This window comes from Gopherus flavomarginatus, chromosome 4 (assembly GCF_025201925.1).
Source record: "Gopherus flavomarginatus isolate rGopFla2 chromosome 4, rGopFla2.mat.asm, whole genome shotgun sequence".
Taxonomy (NCBI): domain Eukaryota; kingdom Metazoa; phylum Chordata; order Testudines; family Testudinidae; genus Gopherus; species Gopherus flavomarginatus.
The window spans coordinates 159314020-159331955 of record NC_066620.1 but is presented as its reverse complement, the minus strand read 5'-3'; the positions used below and the strand labels follow the sequence as shown (position 1 = coordinate 159331955).

At 47.2% G+C, this 17936-nt stretch overlaps 1 protein-coding gene across 1 annotated transcript in view; it reads left to right on the top strand.

The window, feature by feature from the left end:
- Positions 1 to 17936, top strand: part of DDX43 (DEAD-box helicase 43) — a 60327-nt gene that overhangs the window by 41240 nt on the left and 1151 nt on the right. Inside the window, exons 16-20 of the mRNA XM_050950749.1 lie at positions 1976 to 2089; positions 2832 to 2966; positions 7735 to 7822; positions 9579 to 9677; position 10258. Of these exons, the coding sequence (XP_050806706.1) occupies positions 1976 to 2089; positions 2832 to 2966; positions 7735 to 7822; positions 9579 to 9677; position 10258 (437 nt within the window). The remainder of the gene's footprint in view (positions 1 to 1975; positions 2090 to 2831; positions 2967 to 7734; positions 7823 to 9578; positions 9678 to 10257; positions 10259 to 17936) is intronic.

Genomic DNA, 17936 nt, shown 5'->3' with positions numbered 1-17936 from the left:
TGGGGGACTACTATATGAAGATGCTGTGTCCTAACTGAATATCATAACTAAGGCTAAGAGTGTCACAGATTCTGTGACTTCCAGAGACATCCATGACATTTTCTACCATAGCCCGAGGCATTGGGGCTGGAGCTGTCAGCAAGCAGGGGAAGCTTTCTCTGCTGCTGGGGGCAGAGACCCCTGTAGTTCTAGGCCGCCTCTGCGGCAGAGCTCAGGCTCTCATTTTCCTGCACTCTCAGTCTTCAGTAAGCCCCCCCCCCCCCCAAGCCTGCAATCTGTCCGTGACTTTTACTGAAAATAACTATGACAAAATCTTAACCTTAGTCATAACTAGTTTTCTTGGGGCAGTTTTACCTTGTTCAGAAGCTGTTCAGTTCTCCACACCAGAAGTGCAGTTTCTTATCTTGAAACAAAGCTAGAGGTGTGAGTCACTTTTTAAAAGACTATGAATTTTCTTTAAATTGGGTTTAGCACAATCTTTATTGTAAAACAATACATAATGTAGAATGTTGACTGAAGGAAGTAAAAATGGGGCATGAGCTTTCCTCAATATATGTTCATTTAGAAGTAGAAAACGTTTCAGTTGCACACATTCTTTGTTCTAATTAACTGATAGGGGAAGTATCCTGAGTAAAAGATGCAGTATCATTTAGTTAGATCTCTTCATTAGTAAGTAGCATTTTAGAGCTGAAACCACTTTATTGAAAGCAAGTTCTGTTGTAAGAGGAAGTCTATGGTTTTTGTTTACTCTCTGAATAAATGTGTGCGGCGGTGCATATAGCACTTTCAGTTCATAATAAATGACCTGTAATAAGGCTAAAAGTATTGTTTTTCCTGAATTATGTGGGAAGCTATTTTGGGGTGAGAAATATTCTCTGACCAGGGCTTTCTATTTGGGTAAAAGCCTCATTCCCTGATTAAAAGTTAGTAAAATCTATCCAATTGATGTATGTGATATGAGTGTACATAAAAGATTTTTCAGTAATAGAAGACTTTCCTAACGTACGTGCCATTGAAGTAGAGCTACACTCCTGGACTGGTAGGGAAAACACCCTGGACAGTGAGTTCTCATGAGGATGTTCACTTGGAATTGAGTAATTGGAAATATGAAACTGTTTTATCCTCATGAGGAATATCCCAATAATTATCCTTCAAATACAGGGAATAAAGGTACCTTCTGTTAAACATATTCTAAATACTTTGAAACATTTCCATTATTTAACAAGATATTAATCTGAAGCTGAAAGTAGCAAAAAACCTTCACAATACGTGTTCATGAACTACATTGTAGAAAGAATATTAGTTTACACTCTGGCCCAAAGAAGCATTTTCTACCATTAAAGGATCAGGGAACCCATTAAATCATCTGCATGTGTGCCAAAAGTGAGAGAAATTTTGAAATGGTATCTGCTTGTTTTTAGTATGCCCTTGAGCTACTAAAGGTGTGAAGTAGGCTCCATTATTTTTTTTCTTTTCACACGTTCTTTAAAGGTGATCACAAGGAAGGATAGTCTTGTCGGTAAGCCATTGAATTGGAGTTCTGTTGTAGTTCTGCAGTGTAGTATTCAGAGAGTCCCTCAATCCTTGTGCCTCAGTTCTTCCCCTGTAAAATAGATAAGTTCTTTTCTGTCTTCCAAGGGTATTGTAAGGATAAATCTATAAATACATGTGAGGTTTTCAAATGCTACTGTGATAGGGACTATACGAGTATTTACCGTCACTCTAGTTTGTCTCCCAAGCTGCCCCTCAAAACTTAGGCAACAACTCTGATCTGAATATCAATTCTGATATTGACATTTGAAAAAGTTCACCAAATATATATTTGCGTAGGTGTGCTCACTTCCAGTACTGTCACAATAAGTCTCTTCTTAACTAGAGCAGACTAAGATAGTTATGAACATAAGCATTCCTATTTGCTAGTGGTTCATTCCTCGTGCATTTTAAAGTACTCAAAGGTACCTCTATCTAATTTTAGAGCTGATGACTTATCAAGTGATTTTAGTCTTCAAGGAATTCCAGTTCAGTCCCTTCATGGCAACAGAGAACAGTGTGATCGAGAACAAGCTTTGGATGACTTTAAGAAAGGCAAGTATTGCCCTTGAATGCTATTCAGTTGAGCCTGGCAGTTTCAGAATATACTATATAAAACTTAATATCCACACCAGTAGCATAGTGGTTTTTGTAACACAGAGCAGTTAAAAGTAAAATTTACTTCAATGTTAAATGTGTGGGAGTAAGACTCAGAATATTTTTAATAGTATTTGGTACATTAATACAAGTGCTAGAAAAACATGTATGGAAGAGGAGATAAGTTGTTGCTTTATCCGTTAAAAATTGAAATGGCCATGAGTGAAAATGAGATGACAGGTTAAAGTACTGCTGACTTCTCTCTTATATTTTGGAATTTAAAAAAAAACAAAAACAGTATTTTGTTAGAATGAAGGCTATCTGAGTATGAAATGTTTGTTGGGTGGTGGTTTTCGTGTAGTAAAACCCACCTGGTCCATGATTGTGTCCTGCTAAGGAGAATGGCATTAAGATGAAGGCTAGTCCAGTTGTTGGGATGCTCACTTAAGACTTGGAAGATCTGAGTTCAGTTTGCTGATCAACTAGATTTCTTGTGGGATGGGCAAGTCTTTCTGTGCCTCAGTTCCTCATTTGTAAAATGGTAGTAATAGAAATTATTTTCATCAGTTGGTGCTGCAAGGCTAAATACACTGGATTGTGTGCTCTGATACTAGGATAATGGGGGGCATATAAGCATTGAAGGTGGATAGATAAGCAAGATAAAAGACCAATGTATATTTTCCATACATGCTTATTGCAGGAAGAGTGAGAATACTAATAGCTACAGATTTAGCATCCCGTGGGCTTGATGTACAGGATATTACTCATGTTTTCAACTTTGATTTTCCTCGGAACATTGAAGAGTACGTTCATAGAGTAGGTCGTACTGGACGAGCAGGGTAAGTGGCTTTTCTATGTATGAACTAAATTATCTTTCATCTTTTAAAAATGACATTAAAGCTTGCTGCTTAGAATTACTCACATTTTTATTTAATGTACATTTTTAATACATGGTTTCTAAGATGTTTGAGCAATAGATAATATAAATCTTATTGCTGATGCAATGTGAGATCAACATAAATGATGCTTCCAGAGTATGATGTGTATACCAAGATACATTTCAAATACTAATGTTCCATTTCTGGCATTGTGTATTTTGAAATCAATTAGCACATCAGGGTTCTGATGTGAGGTTGGTAATTATTTGGGTTATAAACAAAAAATGAAAATGGGTTTAAACCTGAGTAGAGTCATATTTTTAAGATGTTATAGATTAATATTTCCTTGTCTTAAATCTATTCTACAGTGTAAACTACTGTAAAAAATTCTCTGTCAGCTCCCTAGGAATTCCCTCAACAAGCACATTTTGCATGTCAAGAGTTGCACCTTACTACAGTCATACAGCTTGTTGGCTTCAAAGAAAGGTTTGAATGCCAGATTAACTCCAGAAATTTAACAAAAAAAATAAGATGAAAAAACATACTTTCTATATAGCCTTCTGTCAGCATTTGGTGATGTATGGTATTTGTTATATAAAGACTGCAGCTAGTTTCTGATTTCTTCTTAGCCTTGAGCCATAAAAAGTGTGCCAATAATGCCTATAAAACAAGTGCCATTTAAATTATTAGTCTGTATACAGGAAGTGATTAAGTTCATAGGGAAACACTCTCTCCATTAAAGATATAATTATGATTTTGAAGTAAGTTTAAAATTAAGATGCCAGTTGTTCTTACTGCAAATGATACTCCTTAGGGATTTCTGCACGTCTGCGGATGTGCGGCATTCCTCTGTCTTGCTTAAAAAAAAATTTTTTTTGCCCAAGTTCGGCAGTTCTGCTTTTTCCCACCTGAGGCCGCTGCATTCATGCTGGCTGTTCTAGTGCCACAGCGGCCTCTGGTGGGGAAAAAGGCGGAACTGCAGCACTTAAGCAAAATGTATTTTATGCAGGAAAATACAAAATTCTATGCCCAGTGCTGCAGAATTCCCTCAAGAGTAGAAGCTCATCACAGCCCCCTGCCTGCGGAGCCAGGTTAGGACAGAGTGGAGTACACATTGCTGCTGGGGGGGTCACAGACTGGGGTTAACAATGGCTAGTCAGGGGGACAGACTGGAACATGGGCTCAGGAGCTAGTGGGGTGACAGTGTTGAGCATGGGGATGAGGAAGGGGGGCTGCAGAGACCCATGGGGATAAGGGGTGTGGGGAAAGGGGCAGATGTGGTTGACTGAATGGGAGAGGCTTGAGGTCAGCCAGGATCTGCATGGGGGAGGCTTCCCAACACCCTAACAATCCCACACATATCCCAAAAAAAACTTCCTACCCACACCCAACACCCTCCAAGTTCACTCCTAGGCTCCTCCTTGCTCCCTCAACTCCTCTGTTACCTCTGACTCCCCCAAACTTTTGCACTCCTTTTGACAGGTGCAGGAAATACAGTTCTGTATTGTAATTTAAATGAATTATACAAAGTTCTGTATTAATATGCCTAGTAAGGAATCTATTTGTCAAAAAAAAAATTACCAGAATCTTTTTTTTTGCTCTGTACTGTTACAGACATACTTGCTGACAGATATTTTGAAATAAATTACCAAGATAATTGAAACAGGCATGAATATATTGTTATTTTGACAAAATGTGCAGAATTTTGCAGAATTTTCAAATATTTTGCTGCAGAATTTTTAATTTTTTGGTGTGGAATTCCACCAGAAGTAAAATGAAAGATCACAGAGTAAATATTTGTCCCCATAGGAAACTGGGAGATGGAATTTGAAATATAATTGGTATTTCTGAACTTCTTGCTGGTAGTTGTAGCCATTTTGCTCCAGTTTCACGACTGTCACTGGCAGTACAGTGGGGCTCTAAACCTGTTCCCATTCTACCTTAATCAAATAATAATGATGGCAAGAATATTGTAACTTTACATTTATATAGTATTAGTCATCCCAAAAGAAATCATGACCTCTGTGGGGTCGTGACCTTCGTTATGGCAGTCAGTTTGGGGGAACAATTGAACAGGTGCTGCATACAGCCAATCCAAGGACCCTAAAGAAGCTTAAAAGTCTAGAAGATGGACAAATGATTCCATTATATAAAATGAACTCAACAGTTCTCATTTTCCCTACATAACCTCGTTTTCACATGTATTGCGTCCCCAGACAGCATGGGGGATGCCATTTAAAAATGGCATCCTCTCTGCAGTGTTACCTCATGCACACTGTACATGCAAGGTCACATCACACAGAGGATGTTATTTAGCTCTGCAAAATGGCACTCTCCACACAGTGTGACCTCACACACATACGGAGTGTGTGAGGTCACACTATGGAGGATGCCATTTTGCAGAGCTAAAAACATCCTCTGTGCAGCGTGACCTTGCATGTGTGGGGTCACACTGTGCGGGGGCACCATTTTGCAAAACATCAACCTCTGCATACTTGGGATTGCTGCAACCCCATGTGCTGATGGAGTTACTCCACTTGGGATTGTGATCCAGTTTGGGAACTTCTGATTTAACAAAAAGGAACAGCTGCTGCTAATGAAGATGCTTTACTGAGGTGACATAAGACAGGCACAGTTTGCCTAAGAAGGCTGTACTGAGCCTCTCATGGGTCGGAGCTTTGTTGATAGGCATTTTCCTAATGCTTCTATATTAGTATGTTTCTTGGATTTTATTCTAGGGAGTTCATTTTAATGTATTGTGCAGATTTGTTCTTATAAAATAAATATATATTCCATATCTGTATCTCTTTATATATGGAAATTGCACTGCTTTTAAACTATTGATGTATATGGTTACAGTATTTCAATGTCAGAAAAAGCACTTTACCATGTAAACGTTATCCTTTTTAAAGTAGTATTGGGCAGAATGAGAACTGACTGTAAAGACTTTCATATTGATTTTAATACTTCAAATTTCATAAATGTCATTCTCTAGCAATAAGAGGAAGTAAAGAAGTTTTAAAGTAGTCAACGTGTCTTGCAGCACGGTCCAGTGGATGAGGCATGGACTAGGAACCATGGGACCAGATTTCTGATTTCAGTTCTGACATTCAGTTGCTCTTTAACATAGAGCAAGTCACTTAACCTTTGTGCCTCCATTTTCCCATTTGTAAAATGGTGATGATCTACCTGGTTAATTAGAGTGCTGTTAGATCTACAGATGAAACACATAAGTGATTAGTAGTAAGTGTGTTTAGGGAACATTTAATGCAGCACTAATGTTGTAACCCGTAAAGGTATGGTCTTGCAAATTGTTTCTTATGGACAAGACATAAGAATATAAAATGTCTGATAACTCATTTGTGCCTAATGTGGATGAGACTTAGGAGTGAACTCTTCAAATGTATATATGTTTCTGCTCTGTACAGCCAAATTCAAGGAATCTGAAGATTCCTTTAAAAGTCTAGAAGCAGGACAGAAGATTCAGCAGCACATTGCCAAAACTGATTGCATAGCTGCAGACGACTACTTTTTTTTTTTTTTAATGTACCAATTCACTGCAGTTGCTGCAGAGGAGTAACTATAAAGCTAGAAAACATTTTCTAGGATATACAGGTGAAGCAGAGAGAAGTCCAGTCTCTTCCTAGCCCAGGCAGCGTGACAGTAAATGTCTGCTTGGAAAGCTTGTGCACAAATTCCATTCAGTGAAGAAAAAACATACAGGAGACACACAGACAATGGGCCAAATTCTGAAAACCAGTGGCCAGCAGCACGAGAAGGCACCAATCACTTGTGGTGCCTTGGAGCTATTGTAAATTGCTCAGAGAAGTTGTCTGGTCTCTTCTTTGGCTTCAGGCCAGTAGAGAAGGTACTCCATCAAGTAATAGCGCTGACAGGAGCAGGATGGAGGCTGGGTTGTAGTACCCCATTTATGGATTTATTACCATGTTTCACCCCTAGGATTGTCACTGAACGCATTTTCCCCAAGAGATTATTCCTGCCTCTGACTGGAATAATTCGTTGGGAGAAGGGAAGAGATCCTTTCAGGCTAGACAGAATACAAACATGCAGGCTGCTCTTGCAATGTGTGAATTCACCTAACCACTTGTGAGTCCATTTTGTGCTTTTCTGAGTTTGGCTTAATGTGCTCAATGTTTAGTTTTCTAGAAGACTTCAGATTAGTGTGTGTTAGTATTGTACTAAATATTAACCTTTTTCAAAGTGGTCCAGAATAGTTTATAGACATACCATATTCAGAAATGAATTGTCAAATGAGTTTTCTACATGAATGAATTAAGTACCAGGCCTAAAGATGTTAATGGGACAGCAATAAATCAGTTTGTATAATAAAAGCAACACCATCAAGGAGTCTAGCCTTTCTACCAGTTCTGTTAATGAAAACTTAATTTACAAATTGCAAAGTTATTTCTGAAATCTCAATACTTTGCGCTTCTGACTTTCTCCTCTCCTTGAACAAGTTTAGCTTTTTATGCCTTTTTATTCTAGTTAGCTGAAGTTTTACACTCTGTTTCTAAGCAGACATCTAGTCTCCTTCAAAATGGACTGGCATCAGATTTTTTATTTTTTTTGGCTTGGCTTTAGTTTGCTGTAGGAACAGGTGTATCCTCTGAAGTTAATTCTGTTACTGTTTCAAGAATATACTGGTAGGAAGTGTCCAACAATGTAGTTTTCTCTTCTCTTGAAGAGTAAGAATGTATTTTTCTCTTAGACGCACAGGGGAGGCTGTAACGCTTGTCACTAGGAATGACTGGAAGATTGCGTCTGAGCTGATCAGCATTCTTGAAAGAGCAAATCAAGTAAGAATATTTACCTTAGCAGGGCAATGTCTACATAGCTCTCAATTGTTTAAATATGAGTAGATCTCATTTGAAATGGTATTTTAGCATAGAGGAGAAGCTTACTGAGAAGCCCGTTCTTAACTGTATAATTTGTAGTTTCACTGGGAAAATTGGGAGCTTGGGCCCTCCAGCCTTCAAAAAAAAAAAAACTTCAGAGATTGGATATTCTGGCAGTGGTACTTTACCTCAGTTGTAAAAAGAGAAGCCAAAAGACAGAGGCTGTTGCCATTCAGTATGGCAGAGTCTGCCTAACTTCAATTAAGCCCTTCAGCTGAGCAGTGAAAAAGGACTATACAAGGGAGTGGACTGGGTTTTCCAAAAAGGATTTGTTACATGATTGTCCATATGTTATCCACTCTTGGTATGCATGTGCCCTGTCTTTTGGCCAGCAGCATCCACTAGGGCTCTGCATACCTGAGTGTCCTTCTGTTCAGTTCACCGGCTTAAAGAGTGAAGTGGGCTCAGCTGTCTCTAATTTCCTTCTTATTACTTGTGGCTCTGAGACGAAACCTTGGCAGTGTCCAGGCCTTAATGTGCTTGTGTAAACTGTTTTCCTTGTAGGTACTTGTAAATATGTGTGCAAGGATTAGGATTATGGTGAGGAATATTAGATATAATTATTTTTCTTCTTCAAGGGAAAATATTTTCTCTTAATACAGGGAATTACTCATAACTGAATTAAGTCTCCTGACTTTAAAACCTGCCCCTCCTCCCCCATGCTGCTTAATGATGGCCACACAAGATGTTTATTTTGTCTCAGAGAAAGGACATAGATTTGATAAGGTTTTCCATCTGTAGTCCTCTTCAAAAAGGACCAGAAGTTGAGAGAGGTTCCCCTCAAACTTCCTTTTAGACTGCTCTGTAGCCTGCCTTAGATCTGTGCAAGCAAAGAAACTTCCCTGTCCCCCCATCCCCAAAAAGCTTACCCTAGGTCCAGAAGTGCTCTAGTAAAACTTTAGATCAGCAGCTAATTCCTGAGTCCCATCCTCCAAGAGAATCCTGGCTGTGGACTCTGGTAGGATTGTTTAGATCCCTAAGTAAACTTTGGATGGGATAGAAAGGATCATCATTTCTCTGAGAAGCATAAAGGTATTTCACCTGCTACAGACCTGAGTAAAGTGGTTGAAATTGTCTTACTACTCCCAGTCTAAGGGGGCTTCGTTGCCTGCTTCAGGCACTGCTGGATCCCCAAGGGAGCAGTGCTGGACCCTTTGCACCATCTTTGGGTGGAACAGAGAGTGCAGTATTGATGATTCATCAGCAGAGTACACTCTGGCGCTATAATCCCCTTTTCCACTTCTCAAGGCAATATTTTTTTAACTGAGATCATTTGCAGTAGTGGGAGACCACCATCAAGTATCAGCTGAACCAGACTCACTGTTGCTGTCCTTGGTCCTGAATGTCTCCTCTAGAGTGCCAGCTACTACTGCTGCTGTGGATCTGAGTACCTCTTCAACACAGGTTGAGCCACATCTAGGGGTGGATTCTAAGATACCCCAACAGAGTAACCCCTCTTTTGGATGAGGACTGCTTTGTCTCTTTATCTGATTCAAAACAAAATAAAGAAGAATCTCCTGATTATTCCCTGAATTCATATTCATATGACCCTTAAGACTCAGATTTGAGAGCCTCTGTCAAGATCTAGGTGTTACAGAGACAGGCAGTCGTTTATGGTGGCATCCACCTTGTCTCTGGGCCTTTTCCTCTATAACAGACTGCTGGCCCTACTGGAATGCTGGGTTCACAACAACTGGGACAACCTGCATCTGCATCCACTCCAGAATTAGGACCGTTTCTCCTGTACCGTGTTAAGGTATTGTTTCTCAAACTGCACTGCAACACACTGAGCACCTACCAGAGATATCAAAAGAAAAGCATCCTTCCATGGGCGCTCAGTCCATCTGTGGCTGTTGCTACTTCATCACCAGGTGAGGCAATGGTTCCTTCAGCTCCCTCTCAACCAGTTATAAAAGTTTCAGGACTTGGTCCACCATATAGAAAATTGAATAGAAACTTCTGTGGAGGTGGTACTGGAGAGCTCCTGCAAGCTCTTAGATATACTCCATGCATAGTTGCCAGGTTTTACTTATCAATGAAGCCTTGTTGGAACTGGCAGAGGACATCTGGATCATTCAAGCATCAGTTGCACTGACATCTAAGAAAGCGGATAAACTGTATTAGATACTCTCAGAGGGAGGATGGTACCCATAATTCCTTGTGTACTAGATTCACTTTCTTGTCATGGTGGCCAATGAGAGAAATAGAAAGTAGCAACCAAAAATTACACCAAAAGGCAGGAGGACAAAGTGTCTCTAATTACTGATCAATTAGCCAGCAATTAAAAATTGCCATTACCCTTTGTTAGTAATATATAATTACTTGAACTGGTGCAGGGTCTTAGACTTTGCTAATAACGTTCTTCAGGAGAGCAAGAAAAAGTGCAAGTCAGAAATTTTCTGAAGGGCAATTGGTAGCCCTAACATCTTTCCAGGCCACTCTAGGTGCCTCCAATACAACAGCTAGATACATAGCAACTTCTGTCACCATAAGGATAGCATCCTAGTTATGGTCTTTGATATTGCATGGTTGGGAAGGTGAAGACAGCAATTAAAGATCTCCCTTTCAAAGGCTCTGCACTCTTCTTCACAAAGGCAGCTGGTGCTTTGCATTTTAGAATCCCAGCCCAGGCTCCAGTTGCTAGGCATATACGCCACCAGCTGCTAGAGGAAACAAGGAAGACAGCAATCTTATACCACACAAAGATCATGGCTGAGCTTCTTTTTCAGGCAAAGATGCTTGGAATCTCAGAAGAAGAGACATTTTCCAGAAAAGGAGACCTTCAGCCTCTATGTATGCTGAATCCGATCTTTGTCCTGGATATAAAGAACATTACAGTTCAGCCACAATCTTGGACAGAGCATCACCTGATTAAGGGCCTGGTCAGAGACTTTTCAGCATCCAGGCAATAAGAAAGACAAATGATCCTGATTCGACCACAAAGTCTTGTGGACTCCAAATTGTAAAGCAGTTGACCCTAAACTTTTCATGGTCATGCCCCGCATTGCCCCTATTATCACACTTCTCAGGGGCCAGGAGCAGGACCACAGCACCCAATGGGGGTGTGCAGACGGGAGTACGGGGGACGAGGCTGAGGCTGCAGCTGGGGTGGGTCTAGGACTGAGAACTGAACCGTGACGGGAGGGGCAGGACTGAGGCCAAGAATGGACCTGCAGCTGGGAGGTGGAAACGGGCCAGGGCTGCGGTCAAGGGGCCAAGGCTGGTGCTGGGAGTGGAGTCGGAGTCACAGCTGGAGTTGGAGCAGAGTTGGCGGTGTAGAACAGGGCTGGGTGGTGCTCTCACCCCACCCCTCATGGGAGCTGGCCTGAGCCTCTCCATGCCCCCCCCCCAAAAATTTCCTCCATTTCCCCCCTAGGGGGCACGCCCCACATTTTGGGGACCTATGTTACAAAGTTTGGTGAGGGGCAACAGCATCCCACTCATGGGAGGAGGAACTGAGGATTTGATGAATCATTACTAAGGCTAAAATTAGTCACATCAGTCATGGATTCCGTGACTTGGACCTCTGTGACATCTTCTTCGGCATCAATTCTCAGGGGCTGAAGCTGGGACTGCACCCCTGCTCTGCAACTGGGGCTAGAACCAGGGCCTTGTGGCAAGGGCTGTGCCCCCCACCATGGCAGGGGGCTCTGCCTGTCAGTCTTTCCACCCCTCTATGGGACTCCAGCTGTCATTCCTCCCCCCTACCTAGTCCTGCCCTCCCCCCCCATTTATTTTTAGTAAAGTCATGGACAGGCCACAGGCTCCCATAAATTTTTGTTTATTGCCCGTGACCTGTCCATGACTTTTACTAAAAATAACTATGACAATATCTTAGTCTTAATTATTACTATTCTGTGCTGGTCTTGGCCATTGACACACTGGCCCACACAGATGTTCCTGGGTTTTCAGACACCCTGTACTGGATGAAGAGAGAGAGGCAGAAACTTGAGCACCAATGGTGGAAAACAAAGGCTGATTCCAACAGGACGAAACATAAATTCTTAAAGCTTATGTTGAGGCTATATTACAGCCCCAAAACCTTCATATCAGCCTCCACTGAGACTGCCAAACACTACCCCAAGGTGGTAAATCACTTCATCAGTCCTAAATGCCTACAATCTGCATGAGAGCTGAGCAACAATTGTTGCAAAGAATGGTCATCTGAATTTCCAGAAAAGGTCTCTTACATTTAGGAAGCCATCTCAAACCGCATGGATCCACTCTGTCTGCACCCACCAACGAACATCCCAGCTACATTCCCAGAGTTCATTACACTCACTCTTCAAGAAGTTTTAGGTACCCTAGAGAATTCTCAATCCAAGATTTGTGAATCCCAACCTGCTACCCTTGAGTCAGGGGTACCAATCCTGTCTAAAAGTGCTGACACCTCATTCAGAGATACTCTTCTTTCAAACACTCAATAATCAAACCGACACTGAAGAAACCCACCCTGGATACTTCAGTTCTTGCCAACTATTGCCAAGTGTCAAACCTCCCATTCATGAGCAAGCTCATAGAGAAGCTGGCAAAAGGCCAACTACAAGCTCATTGAACTGAAGCTAACGTTCTTCTTCGAGTGATTGCTCACATCCATTCCAGTTAGGTGTGCGCGCCGCGCGTGCACGTTCGTCGGAAACTTTTTACCCTAGCAACTCCAGTGGGCCGGCAGGTCGCCCCCTGGAGTGGCGCCGCCATGGCGCCCAATATATATCCCTGCCGGCCCACCCGCTCCTCAGTTCCTTCTTACCGCCGTGTCGGTCGTTGGAACTGTGGAGCGCGGCATAGCTGTCCTCCACGTCCCTAGCTCTCCTTGTTTTTCTATCGTTATCTCTATTGTAGTTGTTAATTAGACTGTTAGTTAGATAGTAGTAGTTAAGTGTTAAGTAGTTGTAAATAGTTTTTCGCCGGGGGCTTAGCCCTTCCCGGCACCCGGCACCGGGCTCATGCCTGGTTCGCCGGGCTTCAAGCAGTGTGCGGCCTGCAAGAAGCCTATGCCCACGAGCGACCCCCACGACGCGTGCCTGAAGTGCCTGGGGGAATCGCATAGATCCGACAAGTGCCGCATCTGCAAGGCTTTTAAGCCAAGGACTAAGAAGGAGAGGGATCAAAGGCTCCGGACTCTCCTCCTGGAAGCGGCACTTGACCCGGCGGCTTCGCAGGCCGTGATGTCGGCGCCGGCACCGGATCGCACCGGCACCGAGAAGACTCCCCGGCACCGACCTTCTCCGGCACCGGGGACAGAGCCTAGGCCGTCGAAGTCCACTACTCCGGCCAGGCACACCCGAGTGGAGCGCCCGGCCTCAGTATCGGCCGCGGCCCCGCCGGCACCGTCGACTCCGGGCCCGGCGGGTCCGTCGAGTCCGGTGCCGCCAAGCTCCCCCATGACATCTGGGGTTGAGATAGTGGTGCCATCTACACCAGAGGCCTTCGCCTCGGCACGGGACCTCATAGCCCTGACCGAGCCCACGCAGCTACCACCCCCGGTACCTCCGGTGCGGGTTGTGTCCAGAGGCAAGCCTATGATGTCGGCACCGTCCCGGGACTCTCGTTCTCGCTCCAGGTCCCGACGTCAGGGTCGCTCCAGATCCCGCCGCCGCTCGCAGTCCCGGCACCGCTCCCCTCAGCGGTACCGGTCGCACTCGCGGCGCCGGTCGACACCGAGACGATCGCGGTCGGACTCCAGCCGCCGTTACCGGCACCGCGAGTCCAGGAGCCGATCCAGACGTTCGCCGCACCGGTCGACCTCCCGGCGCCGAGCTGGTGGCAGGTCCCGGTCCCGGTCGACCTCCCGGTACCGAACCGGTGGCAGGTCCCGATCCCGGCACCGAAGCGGCGCCCGGTACCGATCCAGATCCCGGCACCGTGGCAGAACTCGGTCCCGCTCCCGGCACCGTTACGACTCCCGGCACCGGTCCCCGGCACCGAGACGATCGCCCGTGCCGGCCCGCGCGGACCATTACCATCCAGGGTCCGCTCCGCCATGGCCCTCGAGGCAGCCGTCCGTGTCTTCGCTGGCGGACAGTGGGTACGCGCTGGGCACCGACCGGCAGGCGGCGCTGTTCAGCGAGCCTCCACAGCAGGACGCAGCCCCACAGCAATGGGGTTTCTGGACACCCTGGGCGTATCATCAGGCCCAGGGCCCCCAACAGCTCCCTGCTAGGCCGCCGACTGCAGAGCGCAGGGCACCTGAGGCCTCGTTGTCTCGCCCCCCTCCCTCCCCGGATGGGGAGGAAGGATCCAAGCAACAGGACTCCACTTTGGCTCCTGAGGCAGAGGCGAGGGCCGAGGGAGACCCCCCTTCAGACACCCTCTTGCCGGGGGTCTCCTCATCTTCTTCCCCTGATGAAGCGGTGGCTGGGACCTCCTCCAACAGCCCCCCCCCGCTGGACCTCAGGGCGCACCAGGACCTCCTACGGCGAGTAGCCCAAAACCTGAGTCTACAAGCCGAGGAGGTCTCGGAGGTAGAGGACCCTATTGTCACCATCCTCTCCGCAGACGCTCCCACCAGGGTCGCCCTGCCGTTCATACGGACCATCCAGGCCAACGCCACCACCATCTGGCAGTCCCCGGCCTCCATTCCTCCCACTGCGAAGGGCGTCGAGAGGAAGTACATGGCTCCTTCTAAGGGCTACGAGTACCTCCACGTACACCCGACTCCGTGTTCCCTGGTGGTCCAATCTGTCAATGATAAGGAGCGTCATGGCCAGGAGGCTCCAGCCCCCAAATCCAGGGAGGCTAGGCGGATGGACCTCCTCGGCCGTAAGGTGTACTCGGCGGGGGCGCTGCAACTCAGGGTCTCCAACCAACAGGCCCTGTTAAGTAGATACGCCTTTAACTCCTGGGTGGCAGCAGACAAATTCAAGGAGCTGTTGCCACAAGACGCTCGTCAGGAGTTTGCGGCCATCTTAGAGGAAGGCAAGAGGGTCGCACGCACGTCCTTGCAAGCCTCTCTGGACGCTGCGGATTCGGCTGCCCGTACCCTCGCGTCGGGTGTAACAATGCGTCGCCTCTCCTGGCTGCAGGTTTCCGGCCTTCCGCCGGAGCTCCAGCACACAATACAGGACCTTCCTTTTGAAGGCCAAGGGCTGTTTTCGGATAAGACAGACCCTAGACTAAAGAATCTAAAAGACAACCGCGTCATCATGAGGTCACTGGGGATGCACACTCCAGTGACGCAGCGCAGACCCTTCCGGCCGCAGCAACAGCAACAACAGCGCAGGCCGTATCTCCAGTTCCGCCAGCGGCAGGACCTTAACAGGCGCCGCGGCAGGAACGGAAGGCGCAGGCATTCGGGGAACCAAGGGGGCCAAAACCAAGGCTCCTCTAAGCCCCCGCCTGGTCCCAAGCCTTCATTTTGAAGGTGCGCCCGAGGGCGCAGTAACAGTTTCCCCATTGGATCCTGTCCCCCCGTTTTCCAACCGCCTTTCTTTTTTCCTCCCGGCGTGGTCCCTAATAACATCAGACCGCTGGGTTTTACGCACGGTGCAGTCGGGATACCGCCTGCAGTTTGTTTCATTTCCTCCTCCCCGCCCCCCTTCCTCGTCCCTCTTCAGGGACCCCTCTCACGAGCAATTCCTTCGGCAGGAGGTGCAGACGCTCCTCCGCAAAGGGGCTATAGAGGCGGTGCCGGAGAACGAGCAAGGCAAGGGGTTTTATTCCCGCTACTTTCTGATCCCCAAGGCCAAGGGAGGCCTCAGGCCCATCCTCGACCTGCGAGAGCTCAACAAGTACCTGGTGAAGTTGAAGTTCCGCATGGTTTCCTTGGGGACCATTATCCCATCCCTGGATCCGGGAGACTGGTACGCCGCCCTCGACATGCAGGACGCGTATTTCCACATTGCTATCTGGCCACCCCACAGACGTTTCCTTCGCTTCCTTGTGGGGTCTCTGCATTACCAATTTGCAGTCCTCCCATTTGGCTTGTCCACGGCCCCGAGAGTGTTTACGAAATGCATGGCAGTTGTTGTGGCGCAGCTTCGGCGCAGTCGTATCCACGTGTTCCCGTATCTAGACGATTGGTTGATTCGGGGCACGTCGGAACAACAAGTCTGCAACCATGTCCGTGTGATCACCGGCATGTTCGCCACTCTGGGCCTCTTGGTGAACACAGACAAGTCCACCCTGGCCCCCACACAAAGGGTGGAATTCATCGGGGCCGTCCTGGACGCCACTGTGGGCAGGGCCTTGCTGCCATTGCAGCGGTTCCAGGCCTTGTCGGCAATCGTGCAACGACTACAGACAGCCCCCCTGACGTCAGTGAGGACGTGTCTAACCCTGTTAGGCCACATGGCGGCCTGTACTTTCGTGACCAATTACGCTCGGCTCCGCATGAGGCCACTCCAGTTGTGGCTCATCAGTCATTACAGGCCGACAAGACAGCCACTAGATATGTTAATCACGATCCCCCAGAGGGTCTTAGATTCTCTCGGCTGGTGGCTGGACCAGTCAGTGTTGTGTGCGGGTCTCCCCTTCCACCCATCTCAGCCCTCGGTGTCCCTAACAACAGATGCCTCAGATCTCGGCTGGGGGGCCCACGCAGGGACCCTGAGGACGCAGGGCCTGTGGTCCCAGGAGGAGGTGGGGCTACACATCAACATGCGGGAGTTGAGAGCGGTCCGTCTTGCTTGTCAAACGTTCTGTCATCAGCTCCAGGGTCGTTGTGTCGCGGTGTTCACCGACAACACGACGACCATGTATTATATCAACAAGCAGGGCGGCACCAGGTCCTCCTCCCTGTGCCACGAGGCGATACGACTCTGGGACTTTTGTGTAGCCCACTCCATTCACCTCATGGCTTCCTTCCTCCCCGGAGTACGGAACACGCTGGCGGATCGATTGAGCAGATCCTTCCTGTCACACGAGTGGTCCCTTCGCCCGGACGTCGCCCTCTCCATCTTCCGGAGGTGGGGTTATCCCCGGGTGGACCTCTTCGCGGCCAAGGGGAACAGGAAGTGCCAAGCGTTCTGCTCCTTTCAGGGCAGGGAACCCGGGTCGATAGCGGATGCCTTCCTCATCCAGTGGTCGACCCACCTGTACTATGCATTTCCCCCATTCCCGTTGGTCCACAGGGTCCTTCTGAAGGTGCGCAGGGACAGGGCTCATGTGATCATGGTAGCCCCGGCGTGGCCCAGACAGCACTGGTACCCCATGCTGCTGGACCTGGCCATAGCCGACCCAGTTCCCCTGCCCCTTCATCCGGACCTGATTACCCAGGAGCACGGGACCCTCTGTCACCCGGACCTGCAGTCGCTGCACCTAGCGGCGTGGCTCCTGCGTGGCTGACTGGCTCTGAGCTGCGCTGTTCCACGCCGGTGAGGGAGGTGCTCTTGGGCAGCAGAAAGCCGTCCACAAGGGCGACGTATTTGGCCAAATGGAAGCGTTTCTCCTGTTGGTGCGTGGAGAGAAATCTCCGCCCTATGGAAGTTTCAGTAGCCAACATCTTAGACTACATTTGGTCCCTCAAAGGGCAAGGTCTGGCCATATCGTCGTTACGAGTCCACCTAGCGGCTATCTCCACCTTTCACCCGGGTGCGGATGGTCACTCTGTTTTTTCCCACCCGACGGTGTCTAGATTCCTTAAGGGGCTGGAACGTTTATACCCTAACGTCCGTCCCCCTGCTCCAACCTGGGATCTTAACCTGGTGTTGTCTCGACTCATGGGGCCCCCCTTTGAGCCGTTAGCTACTTGCTCCCTGCTTTATCTCTCTTGGAAGACGGCCTTTCTAGTAGCTATCACCTCAGCTAGACGGGTGTCGGAACTCCGGGCTCTTGTGGTAGACCCCCCATATACGGTCTTCCACAAGGACAAGGTGCAGCTGAGACCACACCCTGCTTTTCTCCCCAAGGTGGTCTCAGCCTTCCACGTCAACCAAGAGATATTCCTCCCGGTTTTTTTCCCGAAACCTCACTCCTCAGGCAGGGAGCAGCAGCTCCACTCGCTTGATGTCCGTAGGGCTCTCGCGTTCTACGTGGAGAGGACCAAGCCCTTCCGCAAATCCCCCCAGCTTTTCGT